The sequence below is a fragment of the Plecotus auritus genome (assembly GCF_963455305.1).
Source record: "Plecotus auritus genome assembly, chromosome: 5".
In the NCBI taxonomy this organism is placed as follows: Eukaryota; Metazoa; Chordata; class Mammalia; order Chiroptera; family Vespertilionidae; genus Plecotus; species Plecotus auritus.
The window spans coordinates 10,780,859-10,806,253 of NC_137776.1; the positions used below are offsets into that span (position 1 = coordinate 10,780,859).

Below are 25,395 nucleotides of genomic sequence, written 5' to 3' on the forward strand. Positions count from 1 at the left end.
AGTTTTTCTCTGTCCATTTCCACAATTATCCCAGTCTCTAGCTCCTAGGCAGTGAAAGGCATTCAGTACAATTGCCTTTATAAGTCAAATGTGGAAATCGATGTTTACTTAAAAGTCAAAGCTTTCCCTAATGGAAATGAAAAGTGTTTAACATACACTGATCTTCCAGTGCTGTCCCTCGGCAGCGAGCAGGCCCATTCGGGCAGAAAGCACCAGGCTTCTTGAGAAGACATTACAAAAAGGAGATGATTGGCTAAGGCCTAGTATTTCTAACCGGGATGTTAAATCCTCACTCCTCCCTTCCCTGAATCTGTTTCAGGGAGAGAGAGAAAAAAACCAAACACAAAACAAAAACAAAAACAAAACAAACATAAAAACCCAGTAACTATCAAAATATGCCCTTTATTCAAAGAAATAACAGACTTCTTTTAAGACCCTTGTCCTCGGGTTAATAGGATCAGAAGGTTAATAATTTGTCCTTTGCCACCAAAGGTGTTACAATTATAATTAAGTTTGTTTGTGTTAAAGGGAGAGATGTCTAGGACCCTCGAGGAACCTCTGCGGCACAGATGAGAATGTGGGCACCAAAAATGAAGCGGCTTCTTTTAAAACTGTAGGCTGCCCTGTGTCATTTCCTTCGCAATCAAAACAACCGCATAAAGATGAATGTCTTTTATTATGAAAATGCTGTTACATTACAGCCAACATTCCAAAACAATATTTAATAAACACTCGTCTTGATTATAAAGTAGAGCAGAAACCATGATCCTGCTTAAGTTAGCATCTGCTGATGTTTAACGTAAATCAGGAGGACACTCCGTACGCTCCCCACGTGTGCAGATGAGATGAGGAAGAGCACCTATGTTATCCAAACAGCTACTAGTGTTACTTGCACAGTATAAACCACCACTTACAACTTAAAAAAAAAAAAAAAGCAGAACACTCGGACGCTGAGGTGTCACAATACTTGTGAGATGGGAAAAGCCCAGCGCGTTTCCTTTTTCTCCCCCTTGAGTCCCATGCGAGGCGCAGGGAAGCACACACTAGGTCAGAGATGGATGCAGGTCTCCGCTTCCCTGTCTCCTAGTCTTCGCTCCACTGCAGCCTGCATGCAAAAGTCTCCGCCTCATTCCCAGGCCTCAGGCACAGCCTTTGCCTGTGGACAGGGGAGGATCCGCAGCAGCTCAGAGTCAGTGTTGGAGTCCAGTGTATTTACTCTGTAGCACTCATTGTAAGGAAACCAGGGACAAAATTCCTATGTTCTTTTACTCAGGAGGCAGAACACTCCTATTTGGACACGATCCTTGCGTGGGGTTGGATTTGTTGGTCATTATATTGAACCTCTCTCCCATGATGAATACCCTGGTGGAAAAGCTTAGAAAAAGTTAAAACTGCAGTTTAAAAGTTCCTCTTGCCCCTGTCTCAGCAAAGCAGCAGGATGCACCCAAGATTGCAAGGAACTCAGGAAGGCATAGTGTGGTTCCCGTCGTTTCGAGAACAAACTGCTCCTTGCAAAAGGGTCTGGGGTAACTGCAGGCAAACCAGAAACTCAAAAATATCCATCAACTTCCTTAACGTAGGAAGCTACGCTGAGAACCTTCCTGACATGTGGAGCAGCACACCCTTCGCTGAAGGAAGGGATGGAAGGGATGTCCTCTTTCTTCAAACAGTAGTAGATGAGAGTTGGGGAACTTAACATAGACCAGGGACTGGTCCAATCTGAACTCTACCTCCTTTTCGATCTTCCCTTTTACAGTCTTCTCCTCTGGGCTCAGAGCTCTGATCATTAGTAAGGCTCAGAAATAACCAAAATAACACAACACCCTAACTTCAAGACCATTCTTTTTTGCCACTACAGGAAGGTGCCAGATGGTGCTATAACACTCTGTAGAGATAATCCAGTTGTTAGCTGTTACGCAACCTAGTTAAGCTTCTCACGCTGGATCTGGTAGTAACATGCCTGAAAAAAATCAAAACAATGTCAAATTTACTTTGAAAGAAATTACATAAACATAGCAATGCACGTGGGACTGGAGAAAGGAAAACCCTTATTCATTCTGATGGCCCAATAAAATCAGTTGCTTTCATTTTCCCTGTTCTCTTCCAGTCTCCGATCCAATGTCTATATTGCCTAGCTGTAATTAATAGAAATACAATTTTGTGCATTTCCCTCTAATTAAAAAAAAAAAACACAACTTTTTACAAGCTGTATAATATTCTTCACTAAGTAATACTATAATTTGCTAAGGCACTATTAATTGGACATTCAGAGTATGCTGCTCATTTTAAGATACACAAATAACCATGATCAGAATCATCATGTTTGGTAAACATGCAGATTAAGCATCATTCCACACGTACTGAGTCAGAATTTCTAGGAACATTTTTAAAAAGCATACCTCGGTGATTCTGAAAGTATCCTGGCCTGGGAATTACTCACACTACAAACAACACCTCATCCAAATAATATATAATGTTTCCCATTCTTTAATTATAAATCTCCAGGAGTAGGACTACTCAAACTCCACAAACATTTTTGATGTTGTTGACATCAATGTTAATAACAGCTGTTTTCCAAAAGGGTGACTATTATTTAATCCATTATCAGCAATATTGGGAATAATACTGATTTTACCAGCAGTGGATACATTTTAAAACATTTTTGCTAATTTAGCAGGCACAAAATGACACCGTGTTTAAATCTGTGGTACCACAATATTCAGTAAGGTTGAGCATTTTCCTACATGTAAGTGTAACAGTTCAGTTTCTTCATTGGTGATATGTTTAGAGATGCTCTCCAATAACCTAAGTAGTTAATAAGTCATTCGTGGTCAGTATTTTCCCCAGTTCCCACCACCCTTTTTCAGTTTATTTAATAAAAATGATACTTCAGTTGGAAAGTTAAAAAATTAACCTAAGGCAGAAACCTGACATTAAATTCTAGTTTTTCCCCCTCATTTTAATGTCTGCCTTTCCTTCTTTCTCCCCTTTTCTATCTTTAACCCTAAAGCATCTGTAATTTGCAATATTGGTGATTCCACTCTTCTTCCAAAATTCTTAGTGAGTTATCCCACTACTTTACCATTTACTAAGTAAAACTTCGTTTCCATTTTTGTGTCTGATGTTTCCATTTTTATATGTGAAGTTTTCATTATAATGTCTACATGGGAGCTATCCCTTCCACCACTTAGTTGTCTATTCCTGTAACAGTGATATACTATCTTAATTATTGTAATTGTGTAACATTTTACTAACTGGCAGAGTGGTCTATTCTCCCTCTCTTTTTTCAGAAGTATTTTTGTCATTTTCTTTCTGTTGTTCTTCCAATAAACTTCAGAATGATTCTACCATAGTCCAAGAAAAATTGAGGTAGGGGAAGCAAAATAACTTTCAACAATCCCTAGAGAACCCAGGTCAGAGAACCTCCTTTGTACCTACTGGCTACAGTAATACATGGGGGGAAAGAAGATGCAATTCATATTCATTCTCTACATACTGCCTCCTGTGTTTTACCTTAGTTCTACTAAGTAGCTTGGATACTTTTTGGACACAGAATCCTGTTTCTTCTCTAAAATTACATTTATATAGATGCTCTACATTTATAAGCATTTATAAAACTTTGAATTATCAATTTATAGGGAGATTGGGTGGTGAATAATTTGCTTTAATATTTTAGAGGATAATTGACTGGTCAATTTCCTTAATATATCATATTTTAAAATATTAACAACTAGAGGCCTGGTGCACGAGATTTGTGCACTGGGGCGGGGGGGGGGGGGGTGTCCTTCAGCTTGGCCTGCGCCCTCTCGCAGTCCAGGACCCCTCACTCCTTACTGATTCGCCTGCAGTGGAGGCGGGAGAGGGTCCCGCCACCACTGCTCCGCTCGCCAGCTGGGAGCCCAGCTTCTGGCTGAGCGGCACTCCCCCTGTGGGAGCGCACTGACCACCAGGAGGCAGATCCTGCGTTGAACATCTGCTCCCTGGTGGTCAGTGTGCGTCATAGCGACCAGTTGTTCCACCGTTTGGTCGATTTGCATATTAGGCTTTTATTATATAGGATATGTGCTCTAAAGGCACTTAATGTTTGCATTAAAGTTATATAAGGCTAATGACAGATCTGTACTATGGTAACTGAAGGGGAGATTTTAAGGTAATATTAAGTAACACCTATACTTACCTTCAAGGTGGTGAACATTATGCCCTGTTCCCCATGCTGAAGATATGGGTCCATTAGATCCTCAATGAGATGTACCTCAGAGCCTAAATTCCTAATCCTGCCCAATAAGAAAAAGGTACTGAATCATTTATGTGTACATCTTTCTTCTGAATCTATTTGAGGGGGAAAGAAAGAATAGCTCAACAAAGAGGTAATGACATAGTGGAATGGTTTAATAGAAATAGAATTTTTTTAGTGGGGGGGAGCATATTCCTGTCATCAGTTCAGAAAAAGCAAAAGGCATACATGTTAAAATAAGTGGTCACTAACATTAAAGTCAGAAAGACTGGTCACCTGGCCCGTAGCACCACATATAAGAAAACAGGAAACAGGTCGTCCATGGACCACAAGAAGTCCTCCTGCAAAGACGCCAGGACGCCCTGAGAGATCTCCTCAAAAGTCTGCTGGATGACCTTCAGTTTGTCTGATGGGGTAAATGTTGTGCTGTTGGGGGGGGGGGGGGGGAGACAAAAAGATACCTGGTAATTTTCTTTTTTTAATATATTTTATTGATACTTTACAGAGAGGAAGGGAGAGGGATAGAGAGCTAGAAACATCGATGAGAGAGAAACATCGATCAGCTGCCTCCTGCACACCTCCCACTGGGGATGTGCCCGCAACCAAGGTACATGCTCTTGACCGGAATCGAACCCGGGACCCTTCAGTCTGCAGGCCGACGCTCTATCCACTGAGCCAAACCGGTTTCGGCTGGTAATTTTCTTAATAGAGCCATTTGTTATTAATTTTTTGAGAGTATTCCCTCCGGGGTACACCAGGCATAATGAGTCGCTGGAAGGGGTGACCTCTGTTCTCTGGGAAAAGAAGCTTCCAACTATCTACGATTCACTGGAAGAATTCACTAAGTCGCATGTCATCTCCCTTCACCAAGTGGATCTTATTTTCCTATTGCATGCTCTTCTCTGAGGAAGTTTAGTTAATTTCCATTTGGCTAAAGATGTGATTGTACAGGTAAGTTTCTGGGTAGGCGCTCCACTTCTGACAATACAAGGGCTCTGTAACGTGAAAGGTAACACAATGTCCCAAAAGAGCCTTTCTTATCTCCAGGCTGAGTTTGACAACATCTAGGAGGGGAGGGGCGCTTAGAGCTCAAGTAAAAATAAGATCTCATTAATATCTTAATAGACTAACCACTACTTTGATTTATGTGTTTTTTTTCCAACAAATAAGAGAGATTACCTGATCTGCTGTAGACATTCTACAGCTGAGGCAAAACAAGCATCTTTTGTGGTTGGCAAAACCTGCAGAAAGAGTATTTATGGAGCTCAGTGAGAAAAGCTATCTTTTACTGTAATACTAAAACAATACCGATGGCAGAGTGCGGGTCTTTGGTGAGTAACTCATGCTTGGGTACTATTCTACCAAAGTAAGATGGAAATTTCTAGTATCTCAAATCCCCCCTTCCAAAGAAAAGCACAGTTGCTAAGGAAACTAAAATCTACTATACCTTTTTAGTCTCTCCAAGGATTGACAAGGTCACTGGCCAAAATTTCCTGCAATGGAATCCATACTTTGTCAATACAAGTTATTACTTATGGTAAATTAACCCCTATAAAAACAGGTGATGGCTATATTGGCTTTCCTGTCCCCATTTAAAATAACTGTACCACAGACAGGTAAAGTTTTAATAAACATTCCAGAAGTAATTTAAGGTCTATCATGTCCCTTTATGGATCTGTTATTCTATACTCCAAAATCCCTATATATTATGAATATGACCTAACAATGGCCAAAATCTTTCCTTCACTCAGTTTTATTTATCTCATCTTTACTATTAAATTATTCCCCACTGAAAAGATTTACTTTCCAATTCAGGTTTATTACCTTTTTTGATAGCACAAATATATAATTATTGGGCATTGGGGTGATCAGCCTTATTACAGCACAAGAAAGCATAATCACTTAGTATTCTCCTAGAATAACAAGAAACAATACCTTTCAAAAAAAGAGCACTTCTAAAACTTTTAAACTAGAAATTATGTATGGGGAAGGAGGAACAAGAAGGGAAGGAAGCATGCCCAAGACTGAATACAATTAGCTTTCTTTGAAAATATGAATGTATATATATTTTGCTTCAAAAACTGCAAAATATCAGGTATGATAACTCAAATTATATGTATATAATTTGATATATATATAAAGCATGAACACACACAAATAAAAAATACATTCTAAAGAATAATTGGGTCCATACTCATCTTCAAAAATAAAGATTGTTAAATATCACTATTTTGTGAAATAAGACAGATATGCAAATAAGTGAATAAACTGCAAATTGTATACATAATTAGATATCAAAGTACTCAATTCCTGATAATGCTATTCACATTTTAAATGAAAACCACTTGATTCCACTCATAACTGCTGCACGTACCTCTGCACCCCAAGGAAGCCCAGCAGGGCAATATCTGGCTGCTTGTTTAGTCGCAGAACACACTCCCAGTAAATGTCCTCCTCGCGGTCGTTCTCCAGGGCATAGAGCATGAACAGTGGTGGGTAGAGCCGAGGCAGGAGCACAGGAAGCAGCAACCCAGAACTGGTTACCACGTAACTACAAAATAGTGGAGTGAGAATCATTCATATTAAAACTCAATGCAGAATCAAAGTTGAAAGTAGAGGTGGGAAATTCTGAGTAAAGTAGTTATAATATTACTCTACTTTTACATATGGAGTTCACATGAGGAGCTTAGGCCCCGAGTTTTGTCTTGGACCAACTGTGAACTCTTTTCATAACTCAAAATCTAACTGGAAACCCACTTGGTTTCCACTGTGAGATGATTTCTCGGTGATTATTCTAGATCAGCATCAGGTGGCTTTTCTCAGCAGCCTTTGTGCCCAGTCATTTGCGGCTGCACTTTCATGAACTTGAGAGCTAAATGAACCTCAGAGATCACCTGTCCAACCACATCACTTTAGAAATAAGGCAGCTGAGATCGAGAGAAAACAACTTTTCTGGGGTCATTTGGCCGCCACCCCCTTTCTTCACTATCTCCACCACCTCCATTTACCCCGGCTCTGGGGATTCGGATCTGGAATCTGACTTCCCAGTGCAGAAGGATTTCCTTTCTGTGGGCAGAGGAGCGGAGAGAGGAATTGTGCTGCCCTCTTCAGGAAGCTCAGGAAATAAAAACCTAAGGAGTAATAAAACATGTAATTATAGAATTACACCTCCAGAGAGGCTGAAAGAGTAAAAACACATTCCCATTATCTAATCTATTTAAGGACCTATGAAATCAAACTTTATATCAAATAGATATTTTAGTTGTCTATGAGTTTCTTAACTGATGCTTCTCAAAGAATAAAATTAAGAATGCCGCTAGTGAATAATACCACTACAAATCTTCATGTGTTATGGTTTTTTCCTGTCTAGTTATTTAAGAATGAAGAATTCTGATCCTTATGTTTCTTTTACTGGAAAATCCTATCTGAGGTCAATCTGTATAAACTCTTCAAGCAGAGACCATTATTCTCAGAGTATAATTATCTGTAGAAACTAAATATACAACGTTAAGAAAAAAATGAAAACCCAATTATTGTAAAATTTTAAAAACGTTTTCATTAATTTATTGGGGTGGCAATGGTTAATAAAATTATATAGGTTTCAGGTAAAAATTTCCAGTGTTCATCTAAAAAGCCAAGTTGCTAAAAGAAATCTTCAAGTGATTAAAATGCCAAATTGTTGAGGATTTTCTTCTAGGCTCTGAATTTGCCCTACATTTTATCTCCAATCTCAAATGGCAGGTTTTACCACGGACAAGTTTATTGTCCTCTTTATTTTTAAAGACTTTAACTGTGACCCCTGCTCTTTAAAGACAGCCAGCAATCTTCTCTATTTTTGTAGACTTATCCCCCTAATTTCATAGTTGGTAAAGCTAATGAAGGTCAGGAAACTTATCTTTATTATACCCTTGCTAACGCCAGAGCGGAAATACTCACAACCTAGTGATCTTTTAGATCACAATGCCCCTAAAAGCTGAAACATTTCCACATAATTTTAAGAAAGTTTTCTGGGACAAAATGATAAACTTTTGCATAATTATTTCAACATAGTATTTTGTTGGCTTACACCCAGTAAATGATCTTGAATTTCACTAGTTCCAGATTTGCTTACTGCTTTAAAACTTTCAAAAAATGCTTACTTGCCCGCTTTCTAACCTCCATCAGAGTCTCTGTTCAGAAATGACCTTATTAGTCAGGCCTCCGTGACCTTCTGTTAAACAGCAGCATTTTACCCCAGCCCCATTCTCTTTCCCTATCGCATTCATATTGTATATTTTGTCTACTCTGTTCCCACTACAATGTAAGCTCCAGGACAATACAGATTTCAAAAAAGTTTTGTGTGTGTTGTTTTATTCTGATAAATTCCCCCAGGAGCTAGAATGGTGGCTAACACAGAAATGCACTCGATAAATATTTGTTGAGTAAATGAACAAAGATGATACTGTTGTCAAGGAACAGGACATAAATACTCAGGGACAAAACTTCACGTTAGAGTTTATCCTCTGTGATGGGACCTAGAGATGAAATCCAAATAAGAGTACTCTATTTCATACCAAAATTACAGTTAAATAACACTATTTTAGCTTCCAGTATACTTAATGAGTAAGAAAAACATAAAGGAAATTAATTCACAATGGCTAAGGTTCTTCTTTTTTTCTATTTATAGCATAAACATGAAGTAAAAATGTACTTTCATGATTCAATCTACTTAAGGATCTCTGGCACAAAACCATTTTCTTGATGAATAGTTTCTGTGATAAAGGAAAACATTAACGATTTTTCACCAAGTTATAATCTCTAGATTCAGAGCAAAGATACCCAAACGTTAGTATAAACTAGTATCCCACAACTTGCCACCTTTTCATGGAAAGATCTCTTACCTCACCAGTTGGAAAATCCGCTTAAGGTAGGACTTAATCTCCTTCACAGCCTCCTGCAGTAACCGGCGGTTGGCTCCCACACCCACGTATGTCATTCTGTACACGGCAACCAGTGTCTCCATGAGCCTGCCCAGGGGGTGCAGAGGAGTGTCACAGGCCTGAGTAGGGAGAAAATTAACAAAATAAATACATAGAAGCAAAACCAGGAATATGACAAAAATGAGCAGTGAGTAGACTTGGATGATATGTTGTGGTTTTGCATCATTAATCCACAAGCCCAGAGTAATTTTGACTCTAGTTTTACCTTTATTAAATATTTCTTGATGTCATCATATTTCTCCACTGAGAAGGCACCAACATGCTGAGGGATGAATTCCAAACTCTCTAGTGTCTGAGTCTGTGAACGACTTAGTATCTCTGGACTATGAAAGGGAAAAGAAAGCCTCTTATGAATTTCACATCAAGAAAGCAAGATGATTGTAATGTGCACATAAAACACAGTTGACAACAAAAGGATAAAACGGAGGATCTAGAACAGCGTTTGCCCCAAATGAGCACATATATGGCAACTGACCTGCTATTAAGTTTATGTAACAGTCATTCAAAGCAGCATTTAAGGTTACTTCATAACAACAATAAATTAAAGAAGATTTTACTCCACTATAAACCATGGTGTTGGAAGATACTATGTCAGCCTGAAAGAGAAAACTGGTGATAGATTTGGCAGAAATGAGAGAAAAATGGGATAAAAGGGAAAGGAATAGCGAAGGAAAAAAGAAATCAAATCAGAGGGCAAAGGAAGAAATAAAAATGAGCTCAAGGAGTAAGGAGATAATGAGGATGCTACAGCAGGTGTCGAGGTAAGCACATTAATGGGTAAAGGGAAGCTTTGGACGAAGAAGCTAAGACAAAACACACTACTTATAATCAGCAGAAATGTTTGGTAATGGCGCTCTATCATTAGATTATAACCAATCAGAAATTAGAAACAATACGCAATCATTATTTTTACACTATTTTAGAGATACAAATAAGATATGGTTTTACATAAAAGTTCATTCATTCTCACTCCTTGGGAACATTCAACAACAATTCATCAAGGTTAACCGGAGGCCTAAAGTATCAATGTCTACAGTAACCGGCTGTCAGTGAAGGCTGGCCATCTGCAGCACACACAAGGGCAAGCCCAGTTTTAGTCAATTCTGGGAGTTCCTATTTCTTCCACTGATGGAGCAGAGGCTAAAAATCATGAACTTCATGAATGAAACACTATAATCAATTCCCATTTATCCCAAATACAGAAAAAAAGACCCAAACTTAAATGCTCAGCAATGCTTGTGGAAGTTACTAAGTTAAAAAATAAGGATATGAAAAAGGGCAGACAGGGGAAAGAAAAGCAGGAGAAAAGGATAAGAAAAAGTAGAAAAACAGCACGGCTGGTGTGGCCCAGTGGTTGAGTGTCGACCTATGAAACAAGAGGTCATGGTTCGATTCCAGGTCAGGGCTCGATCCCCAGTGTGGGGCATGCAGGAGGCAGCCGATTAATGATTCTCTCTCATCATTGATGTTTCTATCTCTCTCTCTCCCTCTCCCTTTCTCTCTAAAATCTATAAAAAATGTATATATATATATTTTTTTAAAAGAATTTCCTCAAGACTTTTAGCTCTTGCAAGCTTCCCGTCATGGCTTCTCAAGCAGCTGGCATTGCCCCTGCCACAGAGGTAGCGGAGGCTGGAGCATGAGAAAACGGAGGAAAGCCAGCCCAGTGTATGGCCCCCACTCTATCTGAGCTTTAGGAGTCTTTTCCGCATCTTGAGCCAAAGCAGAGGGTTTTTTCTGGGTCTCCTGTCAATTTACAGTAACAGTGCCTGCTTCAAGGTTCCAGGTTACACTGCGTTCAGGCTGAGGGATATTTCAGTTTAAAAACCTAGTTAACTCATGACTGGTTCAATGGTCCTTTGAATTCAGATGTTCTTCCCCAGTACACTAGTTGACATTTACTTTTCAGTGTTCAAATAGCTATCCATGTATTTGGTGTGGGTTTTATAGCTCAGTTCAGTAGAAAAAAAGCGGGGAGGGGAGGTGTTTTATCACTCTTACCCAGAAACAAAAGTACACCATTGACTTTGAAATTCAATTATATTTTTAAGTTAAGTGTGGCAAGCCTTGACTACTCGTTGGTTTTAAGTTCCACCTTCCTCCCATGCTCTGCTCTGTGCTGGGCAGGCATTCACTCACCTGTCTCTGTGTTGGCGCCGGTTGACAGTCAGGGCCACAGCAATATTGTCCCATGCTTTCCAAACTTCCCCTTGGCCGGGACTTTCACAGCCCAGCTGACGCCAACATTCATCAAACACTGCTTTCCACTTCTCATCAGCCGGCACGGCCAGATTTCCTAGTTTCCTGCTATAAAAAGTCATACCACGCTTTTATTAATCACCTTTTTTTTGTGCAAAAATCCTAAAAAGAAACTAATAAACAACTGGGAGTGCTTTTGTGACAAAACTGCCTGAATTTGACGGTGGTTCTATTTTAAAAACACTGAATAAAATTATGAAGGGATGGTTTTTAACTACTATTCATACACTGAAGTCTATGCATTGTTAAGTACAAAGCACACCGAATGGATTCCTTTGCTTTCTCCATTTACACAGAGTTGATTTTGTAAAGTTGATTCCTGTTAAAACAGGACTTTCTGTGCTTTGCTCAACTCATGATAGGAATTGTGAAATGCATTGAGTAGTGGGTTCTAATAATACTCCAAGAATAAACATGGTATAACAAATATATCAAGCTCCCATCAGAAGAATCTGAGATACTACCAAAATACAAAAACAAAGCTAAAGCTGGAATTAATAAAGGAAAATATACACATGCCAAAAACTTGTTGGGAGAACATAATATAACGTAGAGACTTAGATTTTAACTTTCTTTTTCATGAGTGCAGAGTAACTATTCCACTTGTTATATGTATACATGCCTGATCTTTATTTTTCAAATCAAATTGTGTAAGGGTTCCATTTAAGAATGCTTTCTTTTAATCAACTGGATACCTACACCATTAACAGTAATATTATTCCCACATACAGAACTTTTATTTTAAACACCTGTGCTCTAAGGCTTTAATCTAAACCAAGACTTTAGATTTAGCTATCCACAGTAGTGTCAGCTGACAATTTTATACTTCGTTAAAAAAATAAAGAAAGAAAAAGAAACCTTCAAAAACTTGTACTGCATTTAAAATATTAACCAGCTTTGATAAAAGCAAGACAACTCAAAACATTCAATAATTAATCCAAAATTAACATTAATTACTCACAAAACTTTGGGTTTGTCCTTATCACTCTCATACAGACTAGGCTTAAAGTAGGTTCCAGTGATTTTTATGCCAGATCCCCATTCTCCACTAAAATAACCTTCAATGTAATCTCCATTTGGCATAGTCAGTGTTCCCTAAGTAAAGTTAGAGAAAATGTGGAATTAGAAAAAGTATTTTCAATTTAAAAAAATCAAGAGAAAAAACAGTACCAACTGGTTAACATTTCCCTTTTTAACTTATTCTTTGCCAACCCCCAATTCTTTTTTTTAATTGTGTGTATATGCCTGTGCAGAAGGAGTATGTGAAAATAAACCCTGTAGCCGAAACCGGTTTGGCTCAGTGGATAGAGCATCGGCCTGTGGACTGAAGGGTCCCGGGTTCGATCCCGGTCAAGGGCATGTACCTTGGCTGCAGGCACATCCCCAGTGGGAGGTGTGCAGGAGGCAGCTGATCGATGTTTCTCTCTCATCGATGTTTCTAACTCTCTATCCCTCTCCCTTCCTCTCTGTAAAAAATCAATAAAATATATTTAAAAAAAAAAAAAAAAAAAAAAACACTCACAGAAAATATTTGTAAAATATTTTGAGCTGAATGAAAAGAACACACAATTTATACAAATGCATGGGGCGCTGCCAAAACAGTGCCCAGAGGCAAATTTATAGCATGTGAAAATATGCTCTAATGCAGCCGTGGGCAAACTACGGCCCGCGGGCCGGATCCGGCCCGTTCGGCTGTTCTATCCAGCCCGCGGAGCCGAAAGAGCAGAGGGTTCTCTTGCTCTCCCCTCCGCTCCTTTACTTTGAATTTATATTAGTTCACACAAACACTCCATCCATGCTTTTGTTCCGGCCCTCCGGTCCAGTTTAAGAACCCATTGTGGCCCTCGAGTCAAAAAGTTTGCCCACCCCTGCTCTAATGACATGTAACATCATTAGTTTTAAGGGAAATGCAAATTAAAATCACAAGATAACACTTCATATCCACTAGAATGGCAAAAAAAGGAAGAAAAAGCAGAAAAGAAAAAATATTAGTGAAGACATGGAGAAATTAGAACCCTCATACAATGATGGGGGAATACAAAATGCTGTAGCCACTTGGGAAAACAATTTGGCAATTTCATAATATGTTAATCATCAATTTTCCATACAACTCAGCAATTACACCCATAGGCATCTACCCAAGAGAAATAAAAACATATGTATATACTAAAATTGGAAATAATAGAATGCCCATTAACTGGTGAAGGAAGAGATAAACAAAATGTGTTTTTGGAATACTATTCAGCAATAAAAAGGAATGAAGTACTGCAAGTGCCTGGGTTGCGGGTTGGATCTCCAACCCCAGTCGGGGTACGTGTGGGAGGCAACTGATTAATGGGCCTCTCTCCCATCAATGTTTGAAGGAAGACCTCAAAAACACTGTGCTAATAAGAACCCACACAGAAGAGACCACGAGCTGTATGATTCCATTTATATTCAGGCAAACTTAGAGAGTAATCAAGTCCACCAGAGGTTCTCTGGGACTGGGTTAGAAATGACGGGTGACTTCAGATGGGCAGGAGATGGTGATGATAATGCTCCAAAATTGGACTGCAGTGATGGTTGTACAACTCTTACTAAAAATCACTGAAACAAGTGAATTTTATGAAGTTAGCCTTTTTAAAAAATCAAGGAAAATGAGTAGCATTGTATTAGAGAGAGATAGAAGAAAGTTAGTTTCCAACCTTTCCACTAAGAGTCCAGTCATCCGAAAATTCTCCCTCATAGATCGTATCATCTTCAGAAAGCAAAACCCCATTTCCCTAGGTGAAGAAACAAAACAAAAATCACAATACGTAAAATGCAGACAACTTGGGAGTACATGCAGTCATATTCTCTAAAGCCTTACATACTTTTAAAGACAAGAAAAACTAAGAAGGTAGAACATTAATAAATAATTTTAAAAGTTAATGACATAGGAGTTTTAAAAAAACCAATAGTAACTATGTGTAAACGTTCCACTCACCATCATTTTATTAAGGTGAAAGTTGCCTTCATAGTATAATCCAAACTGGGTAACTACCACACCATTCCCTTGACAAACATCATCTTGCCACATTCCCATATACTTTTCCCCCCTTCATAGAAAAAGAAAAGAAATGAAAAATCAATGATGATAAAGATGAGGTGGGGAAAAAACAATCATCACATGAAAGATACCAAGCATCATCCTAGGTTGGTATGTGTTCACTTTTTCTAGTTCAAGTGGTTAATTCAATCGCCTCAAACATGAGACCATGAGATAGCAAAAGGTATCGTCCTCAGAGCAATGTTCTTGCAGGGATTAAATATTATAGTCTACCCGACATAGATCTGCTTCTACTCCATGTACATCCACGATAACTTTAAAATATATAACTATTCAAAATGTGATAGGCAAACTCAAAACCTAGGAAGTTTTTTATTACCCAAAAGTTTAGTAACCAAAAAAAGAGAAAAAAGAAATGAGGTTTATCATACAAGAGAAATCGTACTAATCTCCACTAAAAAGACAACATAAGCACAAACTTCTGTTAAATACGCATGGATTTTAGTAATAACAGCAAACTTTTTTTTTTGTTAATCCTCATTCAAGGCTATTTTTCCCACTGATTTTTTTAGAGCGTGGAAGGGAAGGAGAAGGGGGGAGAAGAGTGAGAGAAACATCAATGTGAGAGAGGCACATTAATCAGTTGCCTCTCACACGGGCCCTGACTGGGGTTGGGAATCAAACCCACAACCCAGGCTTATGCCCTTGACTGGGAATTGAACCTGCAACCTAATGGTCACAGGCCGACGCTCTAACAACCGAGCAACTGGCCAGGGCAACAGCAAATTTTTTAAAAATTTCACATTATGACAACAACCTGAATGGAAAAGAGTACATAATTAAGTCCAAAGACAAATCAGGCCAAGTCAAATATGGGGTCAAAAGAACTCCGCACCTCCCCAAGGTTTACATGAATTTAACTAAGCTTGATATCTGGGTTGTGGCATAAAAAAAAAAGATGTTACACAGTTTCAGACATAAGAGCAAAGAAAATTTACCCCTTGAAAATTTTGGCTACACAAACATTTAAATTTACATGATTCTTTGAAAAAGCAACTGTATATACCCCTTTCCTGTATCTGACCTGAGCAAGAGGTATTTAAATACCATGCTAGGACTGCAAAAGGAATTTCCACAGGTCCCCTTCTAACTTTTTACCCCTATCTTCTACTACTTTCAAGGTTTTTCTTTGCATAATAGTTAATGATTTGGTAGCCTCGTTGAGACACTAAAAACTTTTTATGTGTGAAGCTTTAAGAAAAATGGTACCAATGCTAATTCTGAATGATCCTGACAATATAAAGAAGTAACCTATAGTTTGGTTCACAAATAAATGAATAAAATGTTGTCTGATAAGTCTTCTTATTAAAATTTTTCTCAACACTGTTGAATTAAGACACTCAGCCTTCAAAAAATCATCACTGTTTTTGGAGAAATACTTTGAGATTAGAAGCAGAATACTGTACCTTGTGATATCATCAAAGACACCATATCCTGATTTCTTATCCATTACCCACTGGCCAATGAACATGCTGGGAGAAGAGGAAGTCAATTTTCCACTTCGTAGGAGACCATGACCATGACGCATGTTATCTTGAAAACAACCTTCAAACACTTCACCAGAGGCATAACTGTGGTTAAAAGGGATGGATAAACATCACATCACATTTAATTTTGATGCTTATTTTTGCAAAGTTAGGAAACTTAAAAGTATATTCATGTCTTATTGGTAATTATAATGATTTAGTTATATGATTATTTTTCACCAATCAAATCTCATTTCCAATAGGAAAATGAAAAGAGTGATCTCTGAAAGAATGATAGATTTGTCCATATTAGAGTCATATAATAAACATAAATTTATAGGCAAGACATTTAGGAGAGCCTATGAGAAAGTTAGGGTTTATAAAGTTTGTACAGTTTTGTTAAGAACTAAATAAAAACCTAGTATTTTCATCTTGTGATAGATGATAGGCTGAACTTTTAAAAAAAGACTTTACACAGTTTCAGACATAAGAGCAAAGAAGATTTTGGCTATACAAACATTTAAATTTACATGATTCTTTGAAAAAGCAACACCAGTCCTACAACCTTTCCAATGTTATTACCTATAGACTCCCTGACCACACATCTTTCCTTCCTTCCAATGGCCCACATAATGGTCTTCTTTGCTCAGTGCTTTGTTTGGGATTCTGTATTCTCCATACCTGCCAGGAGAATGAAAAACAGCAGATACATGTATGGCATAGTCACCTTCTGCATGTAGACACTTGTAAACATTTTAACAAGGAAGAGAGAAGATTTACCAGTAGGAGGAAAGGGGTATACGGAGTCTTGGTTTATGCTGTATCTATTACCTAAACTGCTGGGCAAATATCAAAGGAGTGAGATATCAACCCCACTATGCAGAGATTAAATGTTTTATCCCAGGTCCAAGGGAAAACAGAAAACCTGTGTCCTAGGTCGATATATCACTGCCACTTAGTAGCCACATCATCCTGGGTAAGTCCTGGTACCCAGTTCCCTCACTTGTATAATAAGGGGGGTAAATCAGGTTATCTAAATTCTCTTCTCATCCTAAAGTTCTAGCAAATAGGAAACTAAAAGACACCACAAAAACTTATATTATCGCACACACACAAAATCACCTACCCAATCTATATAATAATATTTAGTAAAATAATGACTTCTCTATAATACAAAATAATTCATTGCCATTAATTCATCATGTAAATATGTTTAAGAATTAGAAAGCATGACAAGCTTATAAAAAAGTAATGCCATGGAGTACCAATAGGATAATATAGAACTTAGAAGATTTTTCCCTTTAGCATCTCACAGAAATTAAGATGACTTAAAACTACAGAAGGAGCCCTAACCGGTTTGGCTCAGTAGATAGAGCGTCGGCCTGCGGACTGAAAGGTCCCAGGTTCGATTCCGGTCAAGGGCATGTACCTTGGTTGCGGGCACATCCCCAATGGGGAGTGTGCAGGAGGCAGCTGATCGATGTTTCTCTCTCATCGATGTTTCAAACTCTCTATCCCTCTCCCTTCCTCTCTGTAAAAAATCAATTAAATATATTTAAAAAAAAAAAAAAAAGAAGAAAACTACAGAAGGAAAAATTTCTGTATGTCCTTTGTATACAGGGGGCAGTACTATTCCAACAGTCTCACCATCAACATTGCCCAAGGTTCTCAGTCTTCACAATCAAGAAGTGCATAGAAAACACAGTCCCATTTTAACAGATGCAAGGCTGGCTGTGTAATCTGAGGCCACCCCACCGCCAAGGTCATGGATTCGCTCTAGGTAAATCAAGGCTGCATCCTAGATTCCTAGCTTCGTGTGCACACATCTGCATTATAGACCTTAATACATGGTATGTATTTCTGGTAAGAAAAACAAAAATCTACTACTTGTTTTGAAAATGACTCTGATCACAAAATAACATAACTTGTGACTGAAGTTGAATTTATCCTCATGTTTTACACAATTTTCTTACCCATCTTCCAAGCCATTCCTGAACATGCCAGAATACATCTTTCCATCTGGCCACTTCAAAACCCCTCTGAAATGCATAATCAAAGAATAATACATGTCAAGTAATGTCTCAGATAATTATTACTTTCTCAGTAATCAGACTATCATCCTCACCCCAGGCATAAATCTTAAACATTTTCACCTTCCATGAGGCTTCCCTGAAAACCAGCGTCCATCATAGGTTGCATCCTTCAGGCGAGGATCCTTGTAGAAAGTGTATTTAGCGCTGCGTGAAATGGGCGGCTCCTGCCTCTGAACGCTGCTGCCACCTCCATAAGGTGGATGATCAGATGCCCCTCTCAAAGCCTGATCCACAGCTTGGCTTATAGCCCGTAGCCACTTAGTCTAGGAGAAAAAAAAAAAAAAAAAAAAAAAGTGTCAATAAGCTTAAGGCAGTAACTCATCACACCTGCGTTAAGTCCTGCTAGCTGTTCTTGGTGTGAATAATTTTTATGCCTTCTAATGCTTTTCTTATTGAGTAATGCTGACGGGCTCTTGGAATTCACTGCTATATGTTTAAAATTAAGTCACATTAAAAAAATCTATAGTCTTAGTTTAATGAAGATTTATCACATAGATAAATCATAGATCATGAGCCAAACAAGAACAATTTTTATCTCTTCTTTACTATCATAAGAGACAGGAATAGCGAAGTCAAAGATGGAAATAACATAACATACTGGACTCACCTTTTCCTGGGGTGTTGATGAAATGAGAGTGAACTGCTCCTCAGGTGTAGTTATCTTTAAACCATTCCTAAAACATTCATAAGGATAAATACCAGTAGGTATGAGAACCTGTCATTACAATATCAATCCTTACACATGAAAAGCAACTTGTTTATTTCAAGAGGAGCAGAAGTGAATTAAATGTAAATGCAGCCATGGGCTGGGTTTTCCTCCCAGAGTGGGAGAAAGGACACCGTTACTTTGCTCTGTTGAATGATGGGGCTGTGAGCAACAGAGAAGCCCTTCCATCACTTATGATCTGTCATGACTGTCACAACAGCCACTTTACTATCTCCACGCTGGGAGGGGAAACCTCATTATGCAGAATGGAAAGGCCTCCTAAGCCTTTTTTCACATCTAAGGAAGCAACCTGGGTAACAGAGGAGAGAATTAGGGTAGAGGTGGGGGTAGGGGGCACACTTACACAGCACCTGCTTCTTCAGAAAGTGGCTCTGCCCATATGGTGGCCAAAGGGAAAACATGGTGTGTGGAGAACTGAAACAAACACATGGAGACACATCTGAGAAAGCCCATGTTCTGTGCTATATAACCTGTTTCTAACGGCGAAGTCCACATGGTGTCACTATCTCAGCCAAATAGTCCCCATAACATAGCAAGGACCCTGTCACATGGCTGTTACTCATTTTCAAGATGTAAACTAAAAAACCTCCCTGAAATCTGGCCCATACCAGAAATGTAAGCTAAGTATTCTCTGTCATTCAAGTTTCAGCGAAATCACAACAAATTTTAATACAAACTGATGGTATAATCCTATATAATAAAAGGCCAATATGCAAATAGAACGAACGGCGGAACAACTGAACTATCGATTGCTATGACACGCGCTGACCACCAGGGGGCGTGTGTGGAACATGGCGGGCATTGGCCCCGGCAGGATGGTGGAGCATGTGAGCAGGGGTGCCGGTCGCTGTCATCATCGGGGTGAGCCTCTGGTGGTTACTGAAAATTCTTTGCTTCTGTGCGCCACAGTCTCACCCAGCACTCACACCTGCTGCTGGTGCCGGCCCCACTCGCACCCACTGCCAGCGCCGGCCCCGCTCACACCCGCAGCCGGCGCCGAAGCCGCCGCTAGCACCCACTGCCGGTGCCCAGCACCAGTCCTGATCACTCGGCGCCATCAGTGGGTGCAAGTGGCAGCTGCCAGCCCTGATCGCCCCTACAGGCTTCTCCACCTCCCCCTGCTCCTGAGGGGCAATGGGGGCAGCAGCTGCCACTCGCACACACCGACAGCGCTGGCCCCTCTTGCATCTGCTGCTGGCGCTGGCCCCAATCATTCCGCACCATCAACAGGTGCCAGTGGGGTAGAAGCCATCAGCACGTGGGAGTGGCAATGGTGGGAGTGGGGCTGCCAGCAGACAGGGGACTGAGGGCCACAGCGGGAGGGACTGGATGGGGTCGCGGAGGATGGGCTGATACCTGCCCCTGTGCCTACCGCAGCCTTGTGGCCCACAGTTCCTTTCAAGGTGCACGAATTTGTGCACTGGGTCCTTAGTTAATTAAATAAGTAGAGTACTCCACTTTCCTTCAGTGTTTTTTAAGGTGAGGAATCCGGCCTACCTGGGCGTGGACCAGGGCATCATTAAAGAGAATGAACCAGTTCACAGAGAACCGCCCAGCATGCTGCAGAGATAAGGCTCGGTTACTGCTCTCACATAGCAGTCGGCGCTCTGGCTTCCTTAAGGAATCCTGGAATTAAAAATAAATTCAAAATCAAATCACCAAAATTACTTTAACATGCAAAGAGAAAATCCTGTATAATAAAGAGGTAATATGCAAACTGACCATCATGCCCTCGCACAAGATGGCCGCCCCATGTGGTCACAAGATGGCCAGCAGGGAAGGGCAGTTGGGGGCGACTGGGCCAGAGAGGAGGGCAGTTGGGGGCGATTCAGCTGGCAGGGGAGGGCAGTTAGGGGCGACTGGGCCCGCAGGGGAGGGCAGTTGGGGGCGATTCGGCTGGCAGGGGAGGGCAGTTGGGGGCAATCAGGCTGGCAGGGGAGCAGTTAGGCGTCAATCAGGCTGGCAGGGAAGTGGTTAGCGGGTGATCAGGCTGTCAGGCAAAAGCAGTTAGGGGCAATCAGGCAAGCAGGCAGGCGAGCAGTTGGGAGCCAGCAGTCCCAGATTGTGAGAAGGCAGTCAGACATCACCTGAGGGGTCCCAGATTGGAGAGGGTGCAGACTGGGCTGAGGGACACCCCTCCTCCCCCCGAGTGCACAAATTTCGTGCACTGGGCCTCTAGTAAAAAATACATATAGGGAAACCTGTTGGTCCTAGCTTAGCTTGGTGTTAAACCTAAATTTAAATGCAATCCAAATATCCCATAAAATTAGCAACCAAAGGAGATGAAAAAGATTGAAACAAACAAAAGAAAGTGAGACACATGTCCAGAGAGGATTCCTAGGAATGAGGAAAGGAGATGTTTAGAACATCCATGGCTGTGGTCCTTAGACCATCCTTGGCAAGGGGTTCATTAAAGCATTCTCACCACAAATGAGTGAGGAATGGAGAAAATGGTGGCAGTTGTTATGGATATGCCTGCTGTTTGCTGAGGTAATGGCAGTTGGCATGGCCTACTTACCGTCATTTTCCCAGGGAAGGTCTTCCAGAAGCCCAGTGTGTATTCTGCTTCCTTCCTTTTCCTGCCGAGATGGAGAGCAAGACACTCATAACAAGAACTGGAATCCTGCAGTTTCTGGTATTCTGGAGATGTCTAGAGGCCAATATATCAAAGGGGGAAAATAATATAAAACAATTGTCCAGAATCTGTAGCCTCCGTGTGGTTCAGATACTTAGTATTAAATTTAGGGAGGAAATCCTGCTGGTATACTAAATGGAGCTGAGCAAAAAGCAGAATGGTTCCAGAAAATTCTGTAACATACAGGTACATAAGAAATAGAGAAATAACTCCAGGGGGAAAGAAACAAACGCTGGTAATTATTAGTGAGTACAGCAGCAGAAAACTCAGGATAGACTGGGAATTTCAAATGTTTTGTTCTCACATTCCCTCCATTTTGCTTATGTGGGTTATATATGTTGATATTTACCATATTAGAAGATACAGTTGAGAAATAAAACTATTTTAAATTTACTTCAAATACAGTAACATTTTATTTTTATTTTTATAATATATTTTTATTTATTCCAGAAAGAAAGGGAGAGGGAGAGAGATAGGAATATTAATGATGAGAATCTTTGATCGGCTGCCTCCTGCATACCTGTGCCCTGAGTGGGAATTGAACCGTGACCTCCTGGTTTGTAGGTCGATGCTCAATAATTGAGCCACGCCGGTTGGGCAATAAATAACATTTTAAATAAAAAATAACAAATTTTCCAAGACAAAAAAAAATTTTTTTAATGAGAAAAGTGGCATTGTTCTACATTTTTCCAAATCTCTTTATCATCTGGCTTAAAAGATGATAGCTGCTACTCCATTTAATCTTTTACGGTTGAAACATATGAAGAAAATCTTGCTTTATAAAAATATATTGTTGGAAAAGGAAGGAGTATTTTAATAGTCATTTTAAATAATTGTGGATATTCTTCTCTGAAACAGGGTAGAAGAAACAAAAAAGGTATCTGATTGTGGAGTCTGTATTTTTTACATAGAATTTGAACCCTTGAGACTGGAAATAGAACAATATCACTCTTTTAACAATTCCCAGTTTTCTAGGAGAGAAGGTTTTTAATTAATTGAGGATAGATTGAGGTAATATCTTTATCTCATTGGGTTATTTGTGTAGCTCAAATCTTCATTGATAAAACTAAGCCAGTTTGGGTTAAACTAAAGAAATCACCTACAGGACCCCAGTAGGATCAAATGTAGAAAGCCTGTATCAGTTCTTAGGTCACTCTGGAGACTGAAATCTGTCCAGATAAGGAGACAGAGTTTAACAAGGTTCTAAACTATAAGGAACCCTGAAGTCATCATGGTTTCTCTAGAGCCCTTCACACAGGAAATGAAATGAAACTGCACATTTCAGTACAACTTCAAAGGCGAATGTCTTAGGACCAGCTTTATCATGTACCCACATCCTAAGAGCAGTGCTCATTTTCTAGGATTCCACCTAACTAATTTTATACAGAAAGTAGACCAGCTAACATATGATGAAATCCTGTAACACTGTGATTTCTCATAGCATATGTCATGGTGACCTAAATACCTGGTATGAATCTACCATGAGACCAGGCCAGGTGGCAACTGGACTGCCTCACAGGTGTGTGTTGTTTACACAGAGAGCCAGGGTTTGAAAGCTCTGTGTAACCTGTACTCAGTGTGCACTCAGTGAACTTTAACATCTATTTAATGAACAACACTCAGACTTGGCTCTCAACTTTACACACAGTTTCATAACCTGTGTATAATTCATCTCAATAACATCCTGAGAGGAAACTGAATCCACCACAAAGAAAACTAGATTTACCTACAGCTATACATTTTTCTTTCATTTCCCTGAAGAAAAATAAAGTTAATTAAACATATATAAATATTAAATTAGTGGAATTCCAGGTTGTAGAGTGGCATAATCCAAACAAACAAACAAGAAAACAAACTATGACCCTTGGCTTCCCAAGTGTCCAAAGAGAATATGTATGGGCCTTACCACTTCAAAACAAGTAGCAAGCTTTAGCAAAACTTCTGCATAATTATGAAGTCGTCTAGTTGGCAAGAAAAACAAAGTATTCAGTATTTCTATCAACTGGGTGTTTTCATCAGTCACTTCTGATAAATCTTGCAACAGCTCCTGGTTTTTATTTAGGAAATCACTGGAGGTGGAACAAAAAGAGATTAAGTTAATCATTTCGGTAATGACAACATGCATGATACTGAATAAAAATATTTCACTAGATCCTACCTTTCTCAGAATGCACATCTTTAGGTGCTATGGAATAGTAGACGATAAATACAATAAAATAAGCCAGTTATAATTAAAAGAGTTTCCCTGCCTACAGGATGGGATTATTTAAAATATGAAAAGTAGCAAATGGTAGCAATAGTAACTCCATAATAGAGATGATTAATCTGACTTGTGCCTCATGGTCTAGGAAATAACTCATGCAACCCACAATTTCACGGAATACTTGAAGACCAGCTAACATCATTATCTATTAATTTCTAAGCAAAAAGTCACAGCAAAAAGTGGCAAGACTAATTGCTCTGATCAGTTGTGATAAACAGAAATACTGGAGGAAAAACAAAACTCTTTGCTCCACCAAAATTGGCATGAAATGTTAAAATACTTCTAATTTCTTCCTTTTTTTTTCATTAAGTGTTGGTCACCTAATAAGAGTTTACTACAGGAGAGTAATAGAGCTGAAGGTACCAGTACTATAATGAACAGGAAATAATAAAGCAAATTATATGCAAATATTTCAATGCTGAGATCTTCAAAAGCATTTCAAACTTCAGCCAACATTTAATTTTCATACTCAATTTTATATATAAATTCATTATTAACATTTTACTGTAAACTTTAATGCCCACTGAGACTATGCTCACTAGGCAAAATGCTTTTATAAAAAAGCAAGAATTCATATGACAGAATAATAATTATCTGCCACTTAATGAGCGATTATTATGTGCTAGGCCTGAGTGTTTTATGAGCATTATGCTACAATTCTAAGGTACAAGGCCTCAAATAAGACAATGCCACACAAGACTATAAGGCAAGAATGAATCATTTTATAATCCCTCAGGGAACTATGAAATAAAGAAATGTTATGTCAGAAACTATGAAATGTTATTGTGGAAAGATGGAAAAGATGTGTAATAACTTCCAGGAACCCCAAAGTTCAACGGCACAACTGGATTCTTTTATAATGCAATTAAGAGAGAGTGCCCTGGGAACTGGCCCAGAGTTTTATTTGTACTCGGCCTGTGTGACTGTTTCTGCTTCCGCCTCCGTGTTGTGCTGCTGAGATGTCTTGAGGACACTCGTTTAAGCCTTTACAAGTGTTCTGCTTGGACCCGCTCCCGAGAGAAGGACATATTACATGGCAAACACATACTCTCTCTGACCATGTTTCTCCTGAAAGCCCAGCACTAGACAGAGATGCTCCAACACTTGTGAACCCCATTAATTTTCAGGATTTATCTCCTTGCCTATAGACTTTCCCAAGAGGGACCCTGGTATGCTCTCAGGAAATCTGAACCAGAAACTGTGTGGCTTCTCTTCTCTCGGGCATTGTTGATTTAATAGTGGCAATACTGCTCTTCCCTTACATGGCTAGATTTGTACTTGTTCCTCAAAAAATAAGTATATTAAAGGTAGAAACAACCCAAATGCCCATCAACAGATGAATGCATAAACAAAATGTGTTGTATAAATACAATGGAATATTATTCACCCATACAATGGAATAAAATTTTGGTATATGCAACATGAACTCTCAAAACATTATGCTTCGGGAAATAAGCCATACACAGAAGGACAAATACTGTATGATTTCTTATAGAATAGGCAATTCATAGACAGGAAATAGAATATAACTTACCAGGGGCTGTGGGGAGGGAGAAAAGGTAACTTATTATTTAATGGGTACAAAGTTTTTGTTGGGGATAATTTAAAATACATCTTGTTTATAGGTAATGGTCTCATCAGCTACGTGATG

At 39.3% G+C, this 25,395-nt stretch overlaps 1 protein-coding gene across 3 annotated transcripts in view; it reads right to left on the reverse strand.

The window, feature by feature from the left end:
- Positions 1 to 382: 382 nt before the first annotated feature.
- The window catches only part of ALS2 (alsin Rho guanine nucleotide exchange factor ALS2), a 56,576-nt gene continuing 31,563 nt past the window's right edge, over positions 383 to 25,395 (reverse strand). For 2 of the 3 annotated variants that reach the window (XM_080669231.1, XM_080669232.1), the window contains exons 13-34: positions 23,388 to 23,550; positions 21,365 to 21,496; positions 20,344 to 20,472; positions 19,190 to 19,260; positions 18,727 to 18,793; positions 18,180 to 18,382; positions 18,000 to 18,065; positions 16,609 to 16,707; positions 15,967 to 16,131; positions 14,438 to 14,549; positions 14,157 to 14,234; positions 12,434 to 12,567; positions 11,353 to 11,520; positions 9,419 to 9,536; positions 9,115 to 9,272; positions 7,243 to 7,365; positions 6,609 to 6,785; positions 5,682 to 5,727; positions 5,414 to 5,475; positions 4,511 to 4,660; positions 4,178 to 4,274; positions 383 to 1,960 (exon numbers count right to left, since the gene is read on the reverse strand). In XM_080669231.1, coding sequence (XP_080525357.1) covers positions 1,922 to 1,960; positions 4,178 to 4,274; positions 4,511 to 4,660; positions 5,414 to 5,475; positions 5,682 to 5,727; positions 6,609 to 6,785; positions 7,243 to 7,365; positions 9,115 to 9,272; positions 9,419 to 9,536; positions 11,353 to 11,520; positions 12,434 to 12,567; positions 14,157 to 14,234; positions 14,438 to 14,549; positions 15,967 to 16,131; positions 16,609 to 16,707; positions 18,000 to 18,065; positions 18,180 to 18,382; positions 18,727 to 18,793; positions 19,190 to 19,260; positions 20,344 to 20,472; positions 21,365 to 21,496; positions 23,388 to 23,550 — 2,557 coding nt within the window. In that variant the 3' untranslated portion in view covers positions 383 to 1,921. The remainder of the gene's footprint in view (positions 1,961 to 4,177; positions 4,275 to 4,510; positions 4,661 to 5,413; positions 5,476 to 5,681; positions 5,728 to 6,608; positions 6,786 to 7,242; positions 7,366 to 9,114; positions 9,273 to 9,418; positions 9,537 to 11,352; positions 11,521 to 12,433; positions 12,568 to 14,156; positions 14,235 to 14,437; positions 14,550 to 15,966; positions 16,132 to 16,608; positions 16,708 to 17,999; positions 18,066 to 18,179; positions 18,383 to 18,726; positions 18,794 to 19,189; positions 19,261 to 20,343; positions 20,473 to 21,364; positions 21,497 to 23,387; positions 23,551 to 25,395) is intronic. The other variant, XM_080669233.1, reaches the window with a different exon arrangement.